The 15,748-nt window shown below is 37.7% G+C and overlaps 1 protein-coding gene across 4 annotated transcripts in view; it reads left to right on the top strand.

Moving 5' to 3' along the window:
- LOC122788239 (complement C1q tumor necrosis factor-related protein 4-like) overlaps positions 1–15,748 on the top strand; it is a 300,318-nt gene that overhangs the window by 66,698 nt on the left and 217,872 nt on the right. For all 4 annotated transcript variants that reach the window (XM_044055276.1, XM_044055274.1, XM_044055275.1 and 1 more), the window contains exon 2: positions 105–191. In XM_044055276.1, the coding sequence (XP_043911211.1) occupies positions 117–191 (75 nt within the window). In that variant the 5' untranslated portion in view covers positions 105–116. The remainder of the gene's footprint in view (positions 1–104; positions 192–15,748) is intronic.

Below are 15,748 nucleotides of genomic sequence, written 5' to 3'. Positions count from 1 at the left end.
TACATTTCATAGAAGATATGAAATGTATATTTTGCCTCTGTATTTTTGCAGTCATGGCTGCATTATTTTACTTTATTAAAGTATTTTTATGTTTGCATTTTCAGAGGCTGATAACAATGTTGCTACTCATCCTTGCCACACTAGTTACTGCTCCTGTGACCACTCAGGCTGCACCTGAAGATGAAATAACTGTAAGTATGACAGTTTGTGAGCATGAGTGCATGGAACTTGTTTAAGAAGGGGCATAGATGACATCTTACATAATATTTAGATTGTCTGTATGGGGCACAGAGGCTCCCCCCTGCAGCATACTGCCAGCTGGTATAACTCACTTAAAATACTAATAAAAATCATTTCAGAAAATGGGATTCAAACGTCTGATGAAAAAATTCACCCAAATGATACTTTTAGTGAAAAAGTAGACAAAGATGTAACATGGAAGAGTTTTTTTCTTCTTTCCCCATGGTGCAGCAACTTTGGAAATTATGATATTAAGTATGGCTATGGTAAAGATGACGTAGTAGATGACCCCAGGGTTTTCCAACTCCATGGGGGTGGGGGGGAGTTGATGTGATGCAGTGACAATGTCCATCTGTTGGGGGGATTGTATCTTGGTGTAATACCACTGTCCATCTCTGGGGATGGACGGATGAGGAGTATTCCTGGTGTGGTAACACTGTCCATCTCTAGGGATGGATGGATGAGGAATATTCCTGGTGTAGTAACACTGTCCATCTCTAGGGATGGACGGATGAGGAGTATTCCTGGTGTAGTGACACTGACCATCTCCAGCAGAGGAGGAATGTCTTGCTGCAGTGACACTGTCCACCTGTGAGGATGGAAGAGTAGAAGAGGACTGCCCTGATACAGTGGCATGAAGAGATGAGAAGAGCATTGTATTAGCAGTTTCAGAGGATGAAGAGTATCCTGTGTAGTGGATCTGTCTCTAGGGGTGAATGAGTGCCCTGGAGTAGAAGCACTGCCCCTCTTTGGGGTAGGAATAGTGTCCTGGTGCAGTGCCATTAGTTATCTCTTTGGGGGTAGGTAATCTAGTGCAGTGACACTTTTCACATCTCTGAGATGGAGAGTCGTAGTGCAGTGATACTCTCCACATCTTTAGAGTGAAAAGTGTCCTATTGTAATGGCACTTTTCATTCTCTGGGAAAGAGGACTGTCCATTACAAGGGAACTGAGTGTCCTGCTGCAGTGGCACTGTCCGCCTTTGGTTTAGGACAAGTACCCTAGAACAGTGTCACTGGCCACATCTGGTGAGGAAGAGTGTTCTGAGACAGTGTCCCTATCTATATCTTGGGGGGGGTACAGTGTCCTGTTCCAGTGGCACTGACCTTATCTGGAGAGGAGGAAGAGTTTTCTGGTGCAGTGACAGTCTCTCCTTCTGTGGAGGAATGCCCTGTAGCAATAGCACTGTCCAACTCTGGGGAGTAGAAGTAACCTGGTGGAGTGGCACAATCCAACTGTGAGGGAGGGGGGGTGTCATGTGCTGTGACACTGTCTATCGCTGGGAAGGAGAGGGAGTGCCTTCACAGTGGCTCTGTCCATCCCTGCATAAGGAGTAGCTTTGTGCAGTGTCATTGTCCATCTATGTGGAGGAGAAATGTCCTAGGGCAGCTGTCTATCTCTTGTGTGGGAGTGGTCTCTTATAGTGGCACTGTCTCCTAGTTGAAGAGTGTCTCTCCTTTGGGCTATATGAGGTCAGACTGTAATCCTTCATTACAGACATGGTAAGCAGCATGTAAGGCATTCAGGGGCAATAGAAACAGCAACGTCTGTCACCAGAGGCATTATTTGTAAGTGAGGTATCAGACAATACTAAAGAAGAAAAGTAAAATAGAACTAGTGACTTCTCCAGATCCAGAGAAACATTTTCATTTAGCATTGAACATAACAGAGGTAGGCTTCTAAACAGCTACAAACATTTCAAAATTGTGCAGATGACTATGAAGGGGAATTCTGTCTATTGTAAGAGGCACATTCAAGACTGGAGGTTGACTTCTGTGAGTAGAGCTAGATGGGGGCCTCTGGTAAGACATGCCAGTATCAGCAACAGTAAGATAAGACATCAGACTATTACTAAGGTGAGGTTGGTTTTCTTCATCAGCACCTTCAGCAGGAGGAGGAAGAGTGTAGACAACTTAATGAGTCCAAAGCTTGCCAGCTTCTCCTGACTGTAAAAGTAAAGGTACTTGTGTTCAGTGTTTATTAGCTGGGTAGAAAAACAACCCTTGTATATAAGCTGACTCGCATGTCAAGATACTGTCCATGATTGCTCATAATTCTTGAACACACAGAGCAGATTAGATTTGTTTCATATTAAAATTAAGAAAAGAAAAGGGAAATCATGGGTTTTCCAAGATGGTTGCAAACTGATCATCAGCTCTCACAGTGTAAAAACAGAAACTGAAAAAAAACATCAATGAAATTGTAAGCTTTGGTAAAATTTGGTCACTAAATAGTAAGTACACTGACTGGATGCTAGCAAAGAAGAAATTTGGAGAACTTGGTTGAAAAATAAACCAGAAAAGGTGAAGAGAAAACACTGAATGGAAAGAGTCTTGTAGTTGTTCAGCAAAAAGCAGCTCAAGCTTCAGCTTTGGTTCAAGAGATGGCTTCTAGTAATTTAGAGGAAAAATAAATCAAATGTATTCATAGGTGAGTAAAATAAATGAATCACTGAAGGGATATATCAACACAAGTAAAGTTCTGAAAAATAGAAGAATATTTAACAAGATGTTCATATGAAATGATAAAACTTTACAAATCAGAGGCTGAAATGAAGAAAAGGTCGGCTGAGTATGAGGCTTCTCAAGAAAAGCTGTTTGAAAAATAGTGGAGTTAGAAGGCAAAATGCACAGTAAGAACCTGAGCTTTTTTGTGGTACCAGAGAAACTGGAAGGAACAGACTGTATTAACTTTATGAAAGCACAAATAAGCAACTGGAATTGTATTCCACAGCAGGATGTATTAAATGAAAAGGCACATTGATTGCATGCTCTAAACCTCTCCATGAGAAAGTAACCAAGATCTATATTAATAAAGATAAAATCATACCAAAGAGTTGATCCTGACTCAATTGTGGCAGGAGGGAAAAAAATTAAAATTGGAGACAGCAGAGTGTTTGTGAAAAATGATTATTCACTGTATACCAGGCAGAAAAGAAGCAAATTTATCCCAGCAATCAGGGAATGTTGAGAGGCAGGTGTGAGATTCAATCTGCTGTATCCAGCTATCTTCAGAGTATTTTTTTTCTGGAGGATCAAATACATTTTTTGATGCAGAGCATGATAAGGAGGAAATAAACATATCCAGCAAAGACTGAAACAAGCAAAAAGGGACTCTGCTTCTCATTCGTCTGACAATGATGCTCACAGAGAGACTTTGCCAATAAAACATTTTCCAGTGGTTCAAATGAAAACACTTGAGAGCTGAAAAAAAGCTCAGGAGCTAACCAAAAGAATGGAGAGTATTTTGAAAATGAACTGAAAGTCCAGAGTTCAGAGATGGAGATAGTGAGTAAATCTGAGACTGTAAAGCATCAATCACATTTGTGAAATATGTCTTTGCAAAAGAAAACGGTTGAAAAATACTGGACTTTTGTTGACTTTGTTAATCCTGAGGGTGGACTGTAGGGCATGTACCCCATACTATGTCATTAACGTTTAGGAGGACACTAAAAGAAGCAAGAAGTAAATGTAAGTAAAACAGTTTTGTCCTTATTAGTATTTGTATAAACCATTTCATGATATAAACTACACATTATATTGTAAAGTAGTTTTGAAGAGTGTGCAGTAAGAAGAATTTTAAGAGGGAAGTATTTTCCATGACCATTATATGTGTTAAAGAGATTAAAGTAAATAAGTACCTTTTTTGAATTGCAAGAAATACAGGCATTAAAATGAAAGAAGAGAAGACAGGCTGTATAGCGACAAGTTTAAGTTAATATAATGAATATAATGCAGTGAACTTGGGCTACTGGTGTGGGGTGTAAAAGTGTACTGATTATATTATGTGTAGAATTAAGATGATGATTCCCCCTTGTTTTTACAAGGATGGATGTCTAGATTAATGTCCTTGGCTTAAGCTATAAACAAGTGAAAAATAAGACAAAATGATTAAAGGCATGAATAATGCTATGCTTCTTGGATATAATACTGACCCACTAGAACTCATACATTTGCAACTCACAATAAACAGTCTCATACCATATCGTTGTAACCTATAAATCACCTTCCGAGTCCCAGGAAACCCATAGTACCTATCTCAATACACTACAGTCGCTCACTGTTCAACCCAATATGATCTTCATGGGGGATCTCTACCCCTCTATAAAATGGGAATCTTACACCACTTCTAAAGTGCAAGTCCAGTGATTCCTAAACTTCATTAATGCCAGCATCCTGGAACAGTTGGTCAATTCTTCTAAAAGGATTACAAACATCCTTCATCTTGTTCTACTGGAGAGGCATAAAGTAGGGTGGAGATAAGGTGGGAATTTGCTATTGAAATCTTTGCTGCTTTGGTGAGAAGTTGCTTATTTCTGTATATCGCTCCTAGTTTTTTGTGGACTTCTTTTATGGTCATGGATATGTGAATGTCAAATTTTAGTTTATTGTCTATTTCCACTCCTAGCAATTTGGTGTGTTCAGTTGGGTATATAGTGGTGTTGTCTTTTGCTGCGATGTTAGGTTATTGATATATGATAGGATAGGTTATTGAGGACAGAGATAAGTTGTTTTTGTGGGACCATGTCAAATGCTTTAGATAGGTCTAGGAAAGTAGCAGATAAGAGATAGCCATTGTTTTTATGCTGAAGGATAGTGTTAGTAAAGGAGAGTAAGACAGTGGTGGTGCTATGGTTTGGTCAGAAACCATGCTGAGTATTGGAAAGGAGGTTGTTAGAACATGCTTGTGAGTAAGCTAGAGACCTGCTACAACAAAATCGCCAAATTCGCCACAGGGGCATCCTACCATAGTCACCACTGTCTCTCACTTGCTGAACTGGGCTGGCTTGAACTCCCTCACCTCCTTCAGTGGTATCAACTCTCACTCACCCACAAACTAGTAAACCATCTACTAAATGTCCCATCCCTCCAGAATCTACTCCAACCCTATCGCACCACCAGCCAACTAAGATCCAGCAACAAAAATCACTTGCAGATCACTAAAGCCAATAACTCTGCTGGTGAAGCACTATTCTCTTGCACCATAGCCAAATTATGGAACTCCCTCCCACCCACAATTACCTCCATACCATCATGCACCCACTTCAAAACTTTACTAAAAGCACCTAAAACATGCTGGCTATGCCCTTGCAACTCCCACTCTAATATCACCCACTCCATCCAACCACTACCTTTCTTTCCACTCCACTAACTACCTTGATTATAGCAAGCTCAGATGCCCATAAGCCTAGTACTTATTTACAGCAGGAACTTCTTATTGTAACATTTGTTAGTGTCTTCACAGATAAGGATTCTAGTTGTCTACTGATGTACTATGTTCTTCATCTGTAAATATGTTGTAAGTAATTGCTATGGTAAATTGTTAATTGCTATGTAATCCAATGTAACTACTGTCTGTTTATTTTAACTGTGGAGCTTTTCTCCCCGGGCCTCCGCTGAAAATGGACCTACGTACAGTCGGACACTCCCGGTCAACAAATGTAAATAAATAAATAAATTAATAAATGGGGGAGTGATGTTCCTCACCCAATGTAATGCTCTCACTTGTCAGATCTGACTATAATGCAGTATTGCTTGAAATAAAAATTAAATCCAAGGACACAGTGAAACAAAACACCTTTAGGTACTATTTCAAAGCTAAACTCTCTCCGCTAAATGACACCTTGGCTAAATTTCAAGCACCCACAAGCCCATTAAACACCATAGAATATGCTGAGCTATTTACAAAATGCCTATACAGCTGTTTTAATAGCTGTATAGAGTGAGCTGTGCCCACTTGTATTAAGACAAGCCACCCTGGTGGAGTCACAGTATCAATTGGTTATACAACAAAAGAGAAAAAAATCTTGGCCAAGTGTAAGAGGAACAAAGCCCAACTTACTAAACTCCCCCTGACCAATCTAAATAGGCAGGTAAAAGGAGTAACAAATCCTTCAAAGACTAAATTTGAAGAACAAATAGCTTGTCAAGCAAAGAATAACCATAAAGCTTTCTACAGCTATGTATGTAACCTCAAACGAAATACGCAACAATGTGCAAAACTTATTGTGAATATTACCCATACTAAAACAGAGGCCATTGACATCCTTTGGACTGACATGGCTCAATTTTCCCCCCATTCTCCCTGATAGTCCAAAGGACATACTGCATGCCATAATCCCCCCACCATTACAAGGGAATCAGACTTCCGTGCACTTTCCAAGGCCAAAAATACTGCATTGATGGGTGCCAATAACATCATGGGATGCTTACTAAATAGCATGAAACATGACTACTCTGGTTCACTTGAATCACTTTTCAACTAGAGCCTACAGTCAGGTTTTGTACCCAAGGAATGGAAGATGGCTACAGCCTACAGTCATTCCCCTGCCCAAAGAAGGTCTGACCACTGATCTGGGTAACTACAGGTCCATAAGTCTGACCAGCCTTATATGTAAAGCCATGGAAAGAATTATCATGGACATGATAGATGAGGATATAGGTACTCTGTAGCTGCTGGACCCATTGCAGTTCATATTTGTTAAAGGAAAGTCATGCTTATTAAATCTGGTATACTTCTTTGAGAGGGTCACCAAAGCAATGGATGAGGGCAAGACTGTGTACACAGCTTACCTTAACCTGGCCAAGGCTTTTGATACAATACCCCACTCAGACATTATAGATATGTTCACTAAATTAGTTATAAACCCTTTTATTACCCATTGGATATCCAGCTGGCTCACTGATAGGACCAGGGAGGTCAAAATAGGGGGAGGCCAGTCACTAGCCGAGTCTCCCAGGGCTCCTTTTGGTATCAGTTTCTCTGAAATGGAAGCAAACACTGGAAGGTTTATGGCTGACTACGTTTGCAGATAATTGCAAGCTGGAGGTTATCATCAACTCTTCTGCACACACTAATATTCTTCAGAAAAGCCTATATCTGACTAACAAATGGTGCCAAAGCCATGGTCATAAACTGAATGCTACGAATTGTACCCTTTGTGCAGTTAACCATCCTGGATAATTACCACTTTGATAATACACCCCTAAGTGTTGACCCAGTGGTCAGGGATCTTGGTACACAATTAGACAGTAGCCTTACATTTGACCACCACTTGGCCACAGTGGTACAACTTATAAGTAAGGGAATGGCATCTAGGTCCAAAGAGGTCATGATCCCACTGTACTCTGCCCTTATCAAACCAATTTAGAGTACCATTCTTTCTTTGTTATTTACCTGATCAGGTATATGCAGCAACTAGAGCAACCTCAGAGGGTCCTTACAAAAAGAACCCAAGGTGTAACCAACCTGCCTTACGCAGAGTACCTTAAAGCTCTTTCCCTGTACTCAGTCTGCTATAGAATGCTGAGAGGTGATCAATGTCTGGCTTATAAGGCATCCACAAACCCCATACTTGTGAATCTCCTGCATATATGTAAGTCAAACAGTACCAGAAATACAAGGTCTAAGGACCTGAATTTCATCTGGGACTTATGTTGGAAAGACAAATATGTGTCCCTGAGACTGCTTGTCCTATTGAACAGGGTTCCCATCCATGTGAAGCTAAGTTTGTCTATTACCTAATTTAAGTGCAACATAGACCAGTGGATGGGGAATAGGAAATTTAGACTGGGCCTGGCACCCATGTCCCTTATGGACAGAGGTAGCTTTAAGTTACTAGCCCTCAATGTCCTGTTTGGAAATAGGATGTCATTTTTCTTTTGGGAAAACTTGACTAGGCTCAGAAAATCCCACTGGGTTATTAGCCTAGTAACAATATATGGATCTGCAAAGTTTTTTTCCCATTAGTAAATCTCCATGAGGGACAAGACATCTCAGCTGAAGACAGTTAGCCAGGATAGTTCTGTTCTGAGTGAAATTTTCAAAGATTCCTTCATGCATCTCTAAAGTTGTTATTTTTTCTCATTGCTAACTAGTTTTACATGGAGATTAGCTGTTTGCAGGTGTAAGCAATTAATCTTGAGAGTTCATACATACTAAGGGAAATGCAAAATTTAAAGGAACAATAGCAAGCAGTTCAATGAAAAATAAGGTTTGAAATTATGGAACTGAATAAGAGGTAGTAGTCATCCCAGCAGCTTTAGTACTTTAATGCATTTATTAGAACAGTGCATAATTTAGTTTTATGTAAAGGTAGCCACTGCACTTTTTTAGGGCTAAAAGTTAATGTTTTCTGAAAGTATAAAATATGTTTTTCACATCTGGGAAGGGAATATAGATAAAAGAGAACATATAGTAATATGTGTAAGTGGAAAAACACACTGTAACATGTTTTAGCATGGGTAACCTTAATGTTAGATTAGGTTATGCATATGGGTGTAGCTGCTGATTTGGGGCTTCCTATTAGGAGGGTTAAATTTCATGTCTTGAAAATATACATAATGTTGTGTCTTTGTTTTGAGTTAATACAGTATGGGGTTTTCCTAAAATGTATTTAGTTTTTTTATTTGTTTGTTTGAGGGTTTTCATTAAAGCAAAAACTCTTGAACATATAAGATAGGTTCAAATTAGATGAGAAGAAACAGCTATTTAAAAGATCAGCCTGCCAAACAGTGTGTGCACATAAGAAAAAAATTGAAAATAACACTTTCAAAAAACAGTCAAGTATAATAAGTAGGAACAATAGCATTTTATCATAATGGCTACTCTCTCCATAGTATTTTGGAATGTAAATGGCCCTACAACTATAGGCAAAAACGAATGAGTATTGAATTATATTAAGAAATATATAGTCCATATAATTCCAATATGACTGCATACTGATCAACAGTTTAATTCCAGCTCTTCCAGTGTGAAAAAAGATACTGAGAAATAGGAACCATCAACTATGCCATATTTAGTAAATTCAATTACTGGCTAGTAAGTGCATTGCCTGGATTCTAGCAAAGAAGAAACTTTAGAAAGTCTGAAAGAAAATCAACTAGAAAAGGTGAAGATAAAATGCTGAATGGAAAGAATCCTGCAGTTGTTCATCAAAAAGCATTTCATGCTCCACCTCTGGTGCAAGAGATGGCTTCCAGTAGTCTAGAGGAAAAGTCCCAGGATTGCTTTGTGGGATGGAAGCTCTAAGGCAGGTTAATTGTTAAAAAGGTTTGTTCACTACTGGATTCATTTAAAATAAATTAAACATTGAGGAATAGATCAACTCAAATAAAGCATTCTATTTCAGGATGTGAATGGCCTCACAGGTATGGAGAAAAAGGAAAGAGTACTGAATTATATTAACAAAAGCAGAGTTCAAATAGCAATGCTACAAGAAACACACTTGGAAAGAAATGCACAGGTGAATTTGATAAAGAAAGGATTTCAGGAGGGATATTCAGCAGTGTCTCAGGGACAAAGGAAAAGGGGTGTACTTATACTAATTGCTAAAGGAGCTTCAATACTGATAGAAAAGACAATAAAAAAGATAATAATTGTGGATTTTTTTTGAGAAAAGACAAAAAAAAGATAATACTGGTGGATTTTTTTTGTAGTAGGGGGCTATTGGCAATGGAGGAGGATTATGCTGTTTTGTATTTCTATTCTACCTAAAACTGCTATTATGGAGTTTAGGACATTTTTTAGGAAAATGTTGGGAGAAATAATCAGTTTTCAGTAGGGAATCTTTCTTATAGATGGGGACTGGAATTTGTTTTGCAAAAGTGGGGATGTATCCGGGGGACCTAAAAGGGAAAATATAATAAAAAAGGTTAGGTCTGTGAAAAAAAAATTATGGAAATATCTGGTATGGAAGACATGAATTCAGAAGTCATAACTTGGAGAGAATTTGCATATTATTCCCCAAGGTACAATAACTCAGCTAGACCAGATAGAATTTATATTTCACAGAAACGTGTATTTAATTGAAAACTTTGGCATGCCTCCAATAACTATTTCAGATCATGCACCAATAAAAGCTAAGACAAAAATGCACCATAATGAAGTAAAAATGAGATACTGGCACTTCCCCACTCGCCTGTTAAAAAGGAATTTAAGGAATGGGTTGTGGAAATTATTCTAGTGTTATTAGGGAAGCTAGAAATTTCTTCAGAAGTTAAAGTAGAGTTTAAGAATAGGGTAGAAACAAAAGAAAAAGATATATGGTTAACAAGTAACATGAATTACTTACAGGGACTGACAAAGGTTAAAATATTGCAGAACAAGAGGAATCTCGCAGAATAAGAAGAGGCACAATGCTGAAAAGAAAATAAGGGAGTATCTGGATAATATGTATGTGTTTTGAAAAACTTTTAGCACAATGACTTAGGCAACAGTCAACAACAATCTTAAATTCAATTTACATATCCACAACAGCATCAAGAAAACCCATCAAATACTAGGCACCCTACGTAAAGAATTTCCTTAGATTCTGCCAAGATAACTCTAGCTACCACGTATCTCTTACCTTCTCTCCTATATGGAGCCCCTATCATGACCAACATGCAAGCCCCACTTAGTTCTAAACTTGAACAGTGATATAACAAAGTTGCTAGATTTGCTTGCAATAAAGCATATCAACCAGTGTTTAGCACTAAAAGCACTTAACTGGCCCAAGCTTCCTCACCATCTATCTTATACTTTGCTCACCTTAACCCATAAAATCATCCATGCTCCATCTACCTGTCCAGTATTTAGACCCCTACTCTAATACTATCTTCCAAACTGTCCCCTTCAGTCAAATAATAAACAACTGCTTACCATCTACAAACCACAAAAGGCTGCTGCGGTCAGTTTCTATTCCAGTGGTGTAGAATTTGGAATACAATTCCTGTATCTGTCAGATTTTATCACACAACTTAACATAGCTCTTTTAACACCTTCAGCATCTTTTTTGTACCTCCCTTTAAAACACTAAGTCACTTAACCTACATATCCCCTTCAAATAATTCACTTGATTGTAATTCTTAAACTACTTTACCTACTTCTAATTAGCACAACCAAATTACTATTCTGTCTACTTCTCTATTAAGACTCAATTTTTTTAATCTCCTCCTATTCTGTCTACTTCTCTATTAACACTCAAACGTTTTAATCTCCTATTCTGTCTACTTCTCTATTAACACTCAAACTTTTTAATCTCCTCCTATTCTGTCTACTTCTCTAATAACAGTCAAACTTTTTAATCTCCTCCTATTCTGTCTACTTCTCTATTAACACTCAAACTTTTTAATCTCCTCCTATTCTGTCTACTTCTCTATTAACACTCAAACTTTTTAATCTCCTCCTGTTCTGTCTCTACTTCTCTATTAACACTCAAATGTTTTAATCTCCTCTAATATCTCACTCTATTATATTTCTTAAATTACTCCTACTTGTCTTATACACCACTCTTCTGTCTGCAAAATCTTAGTACAGGGCTTATAAATTTAATGTCTGTGAATATCAATACACATTTTATCATATTATCATGTGATGTATTCACTGAAACTGTATTATAAAATGTGTTATTGTAAATATTGATTGCATTAAATATGGTACCTTGGAGCTTTTCTCCCCAGGTCTCCACTGAAAAAGGTCATCTGTGCCCAGTCAAACTTTCCGGGAAAACAAATTTCAATAAATAACAGAAAGTGGAAAGGGTTATTGGCAAACTTAAGTAACATGTAAGAAGGAAAATAACCGGAGATCATGTAGAGGTATTAACAATCTTTTGGAAGTTTTATGAGAATTTGTATAAAGTAGGGAAATGTGGAAATCAAGAAAGAGCAGAAATGGAAATATTTATGGAAAACTTAATTATGCCAAGGTTACAGGTAGATGAGGCTCCACAATTAACAGTTAAGATAGGAGGAGATGAGCTAAAATGGTGACATACAATCAGTCTGCAGAAAAGTCTCCAGGAATAAATGGTATTCCTGGGAAGTTTAGAAGCTAGGAGGGAAGAAAGTGATAAACATCAAGAAAGTTTTATTTAACAGTGTTTTAAAAGAAGGTGAAGCACCAGCATCCTGGAAGAAAGCTGTGGGTGGCTATAATACCTAAAGATGGTAAAGATCCATCAGACCCAGCTTCATATATGCCCATTTCAATTTTAAACCTTGATTACTAACTTTTTATGTCTATACTAGCTAAAAGAATGGCAAAGATGCTGCCAGATTTTATAAATATGGAGCAGTGTGTTGTTTGGAGGAGAGGTAGACATTTGGCAAATTTAATACAACAATGATCTAGAAGGAAGCAGAATGTAAGAAAATGCTGCTGTTGTTGGTAGGTCTTGATGCAGAGAAAACATTTGACAGAGTAAACTGAGATTTTATGAGTAGGGCAATGGAAGCATTTGCATTCCCTGGTAGAATAACAAGGTTAATTAGGAGGATATATGAGGGACCAGAGGCAAAAATTAAAGTGGAAGGGTTTCTTTCTGACAAATTGTCTGAACAGAGGAACCAGGCAGGTGGTTCTTCTTTCATAGATTCATAGATTAATACTAGGCTAACTGCCTTTGTGTGCCATTTTAAGCCTAGCCAATTACCCCATGTGAAAATCAAACTCTGCACCTTGTGTCTGTAAGGTAAACACCTTAACCATTATGCCAGACCCCCACCCACTTTTCCTCTTTGTTATTTGCTTTAAATTTAGAGCCACTGACGAAGGAAGTAAAGGATTCAGAAATTCAAGGATATAATTGGTATGGTAATCAAGAACATTTGGCTTTATTTGCAGGTGATATTACTTTTTAGCTGAAGAATCAGAAAATGACATCTCAGTGTTGTGAAACATCTTGAGACAGTTTCAAGTCTTTTTGGGGTATGAAATTAATGAAGACAAAACAAAGGTTATAGCTGTAAACTATGTAGTATACATGGATTGGTCTAGCAATACCCATATTAATGGTGAAACAATAAAATTAAGTTTTAGGACTATGGATTAAAAAGAATTCTGTTTTGGCATCTAAGGGTATGTGGGAATTGAATAAACAAAAGGCAGTACAAAAAAAACCAAGAAACTGGAAGCTCTTGTTTATGGATATAGATAGCAAGATACAAGCAGTGAAAATGTTTTTAGTCCCTTTACTTTTATACACAGGTCAGACATATTTTTATCAACCAGAGGAGAAGTTGTGGACAGTAATTAATAAAGAGTTAAATGGTTTTATCAGGGAGGGGAAGAGGACAAGAGTCAAGTGGGATACGTTGATCCTTCCAATAGAACAAGGTGGATTACGATTACCTGATTTGAAGGGATATTTTAGAGCTACACAGTTAATGCTCTTATACATAACAGAAAACTATAATTCTAAGAGAAAAGGGGTGGTGATGATGGTGATGATGATGATGATGATGAAGTGTGGGGGGGGGTCAAGAAATAAGAAGAAAGTGAAATTTTGAATGAAGAGCCCTAAGGAGAATAACAACCACAGAGAATATTATTTTCATAAAGTAGCCGAAAGTATTATAAAAATTAAGTGAACACAAGTATGGGGAAAGGAGATTTTGCCAGTATGGGGTGAATGAAATTAGGGGCACATAGAATAGGCCAAGAGGGGGTGTCCTATTTCCCCTTTGTTACTGGCAAAGAAAGTATAATTGGTCTGTTCAAGAAAAGCTGGCTTTATTTGCAAATGATATTATTTTTACTTGATCTCAGTGTTGTGGAATATTGAGACAGTTCTAGTTTTTTCAGCTTATAAAATTTATGAAGATAAAACAAAGGCTATATCTATAAACTATGTACCCACACATGAATTGGTCCAGCAATACCCATATTTATGGCGACATGACAAAACTAAGTATTTAGGAGTATGGATTTATGGGAGCCAAGGAACCAAAGAAAGCACAAAATAATAAAGTTAATACAAATATCACTCTGATGAAGTTCTATGATTATTTAATGAAAGCGCTCAGCATATATATATATTTTTTTGCATTAAAGTTATTGGTTTAGTGACATTTATCCACATTGTTGTTTTCTTTTTTGTATGTCAGCTAAAGACATGTGGGAAGAGACTAAACAAAAGATAATACAAAAACTGAGTAGCTGGAAGTTCTTGCCTATGGGTATGGATTGTAAGATACAAGCAATAAAAATGTTTTTAGTCCCTTTAGTTTTATACCCAGGTGAGACATATTTTTATTAACTAGAGGAGAAGTTGTGAACACTACTTAATAAAGAGTTGAAGGATTTTATTTGGGATTGGACTAGGACAAGAGTCAAGTGGGATAAGCTGATCCTCCCAATAAAGCAAGGAGGTTTAGGATTACCTAATTTTGAAGGGATATTTTAGAGCTACACAGCTAAGGCTCTTATACATAATGCAAGCATAAACCTACAATTCAAAATGGAAAGGGATGATGATGAAGGAGGGGCTAATTCAAGAAATAAGGAAAAATGGGATTTTGGACAGAGAGCCTTAAAGAGAATAAGAGCAATCATAGAGAATATTTTATTCATAAAGTATACCAAGAACTTAGCCAACACAGGAGTGGAGAAAGGAGAGTTTTCCAGAAGGGATGCCTGCAATAAGGGCTACAGAGAATAGACAAGAGGGGGCTGGAATTTACTAGAGGAAGCTGGCAAACTAACCAATGTATTGGGAATAAATAATTAGAGAAGGAAAGGTAATAGAATGGGAAAAAGACCAAGAAGACATTTGGAAGACTTCCAAGATGGCTACACACTGAGTAACAGCTTGTTTCTAGCACTCCCAGTGTGAAAACTGAAACTCAGCAGATAAGCTCAGTAGACTTGTATTTATGGGTAAATTTCAGAAACTGACTAGTATGTGCACTGCCTGGAAGCCAGGAATAAAGAAATACAGAAGACTTGGAAACATTCAGCCAAAAAATGAGAAAGAAACACTGAATATGGAAAGTTCTGCAGCTATTCAGCAAAAAGCATTACACCTTTCAGACATGACTTCCAGTAACCTACAGGCAGATATAAGACAACTGCATACAGACCAAGTTAAACTAAACAAAACACTGATGGAGTATATCAACACAAGCAATATAATTGGAAGAAGCTTTAAACAGATATTCAGATGAGATGATAAAGCTGCAGAAATCAGAGGTTGAAATGAAGAAAAGGCTAGCTGAATACGAGAGTGCTCATGAAGAGATATTTCAAAAATAATAGAATTAGAGGACAGAACATGTAGGGAAAACCTGAGAATTTCAGCTATGCCAGTGAAGCTGGAAGGAAAAGACTGCATTAATTTTATGAAAGCACAAATAAGCAACTGGACAGGTATTCCACAACAGGAGTTGTTAGTTGAAAGGGCACATTGTGGGTATGCTTCAAACCTAGCTATAAGAAAACAACCTAGACCTTTAATAGTAAAGATGCAATCCTACAAGCAGAAGGAGTTGATTCTGACAAAACTGTGGCAGAAGAACAAAATACTAAAAGTGGGAAACAGCAGAGTGTTTGTGGAGAATCACTGTACACCAGGCAGAAGAGAAGTAAATTCATTCCACTGTTTAGAGAATGTTGACACACGGGTGTGAGATTCAAACTGCTGTATCCAGCTGTCTTTAAAGTATTCTTCCCTGGAGGGACAAAATCATTTTTGATGAAGTGCATGCTAAGGAGGAAATACAAAAGTTTGTCCAACAAAAAGTGAGCT

This window comes from Protopterus annectens, chromosome 13.part0, assembly GCF_019279795.1.
Source record: "Protopterus annectens isolate FY-2018-M chromosome 13.part0, PAN1.0, whole genome shotgun sequence".
Taxonomy (NCBI): Eukaryota; Metazoa; Chordata; order Ceratodontiformes; family Protopteridae; genus Protopterus; species Protopterus annectens.
The sequence above is the reverse complement of the archived record's forward strand: the minus strand, read 5'-3'. Positions and strand labels throughout refer to the sequence as shown.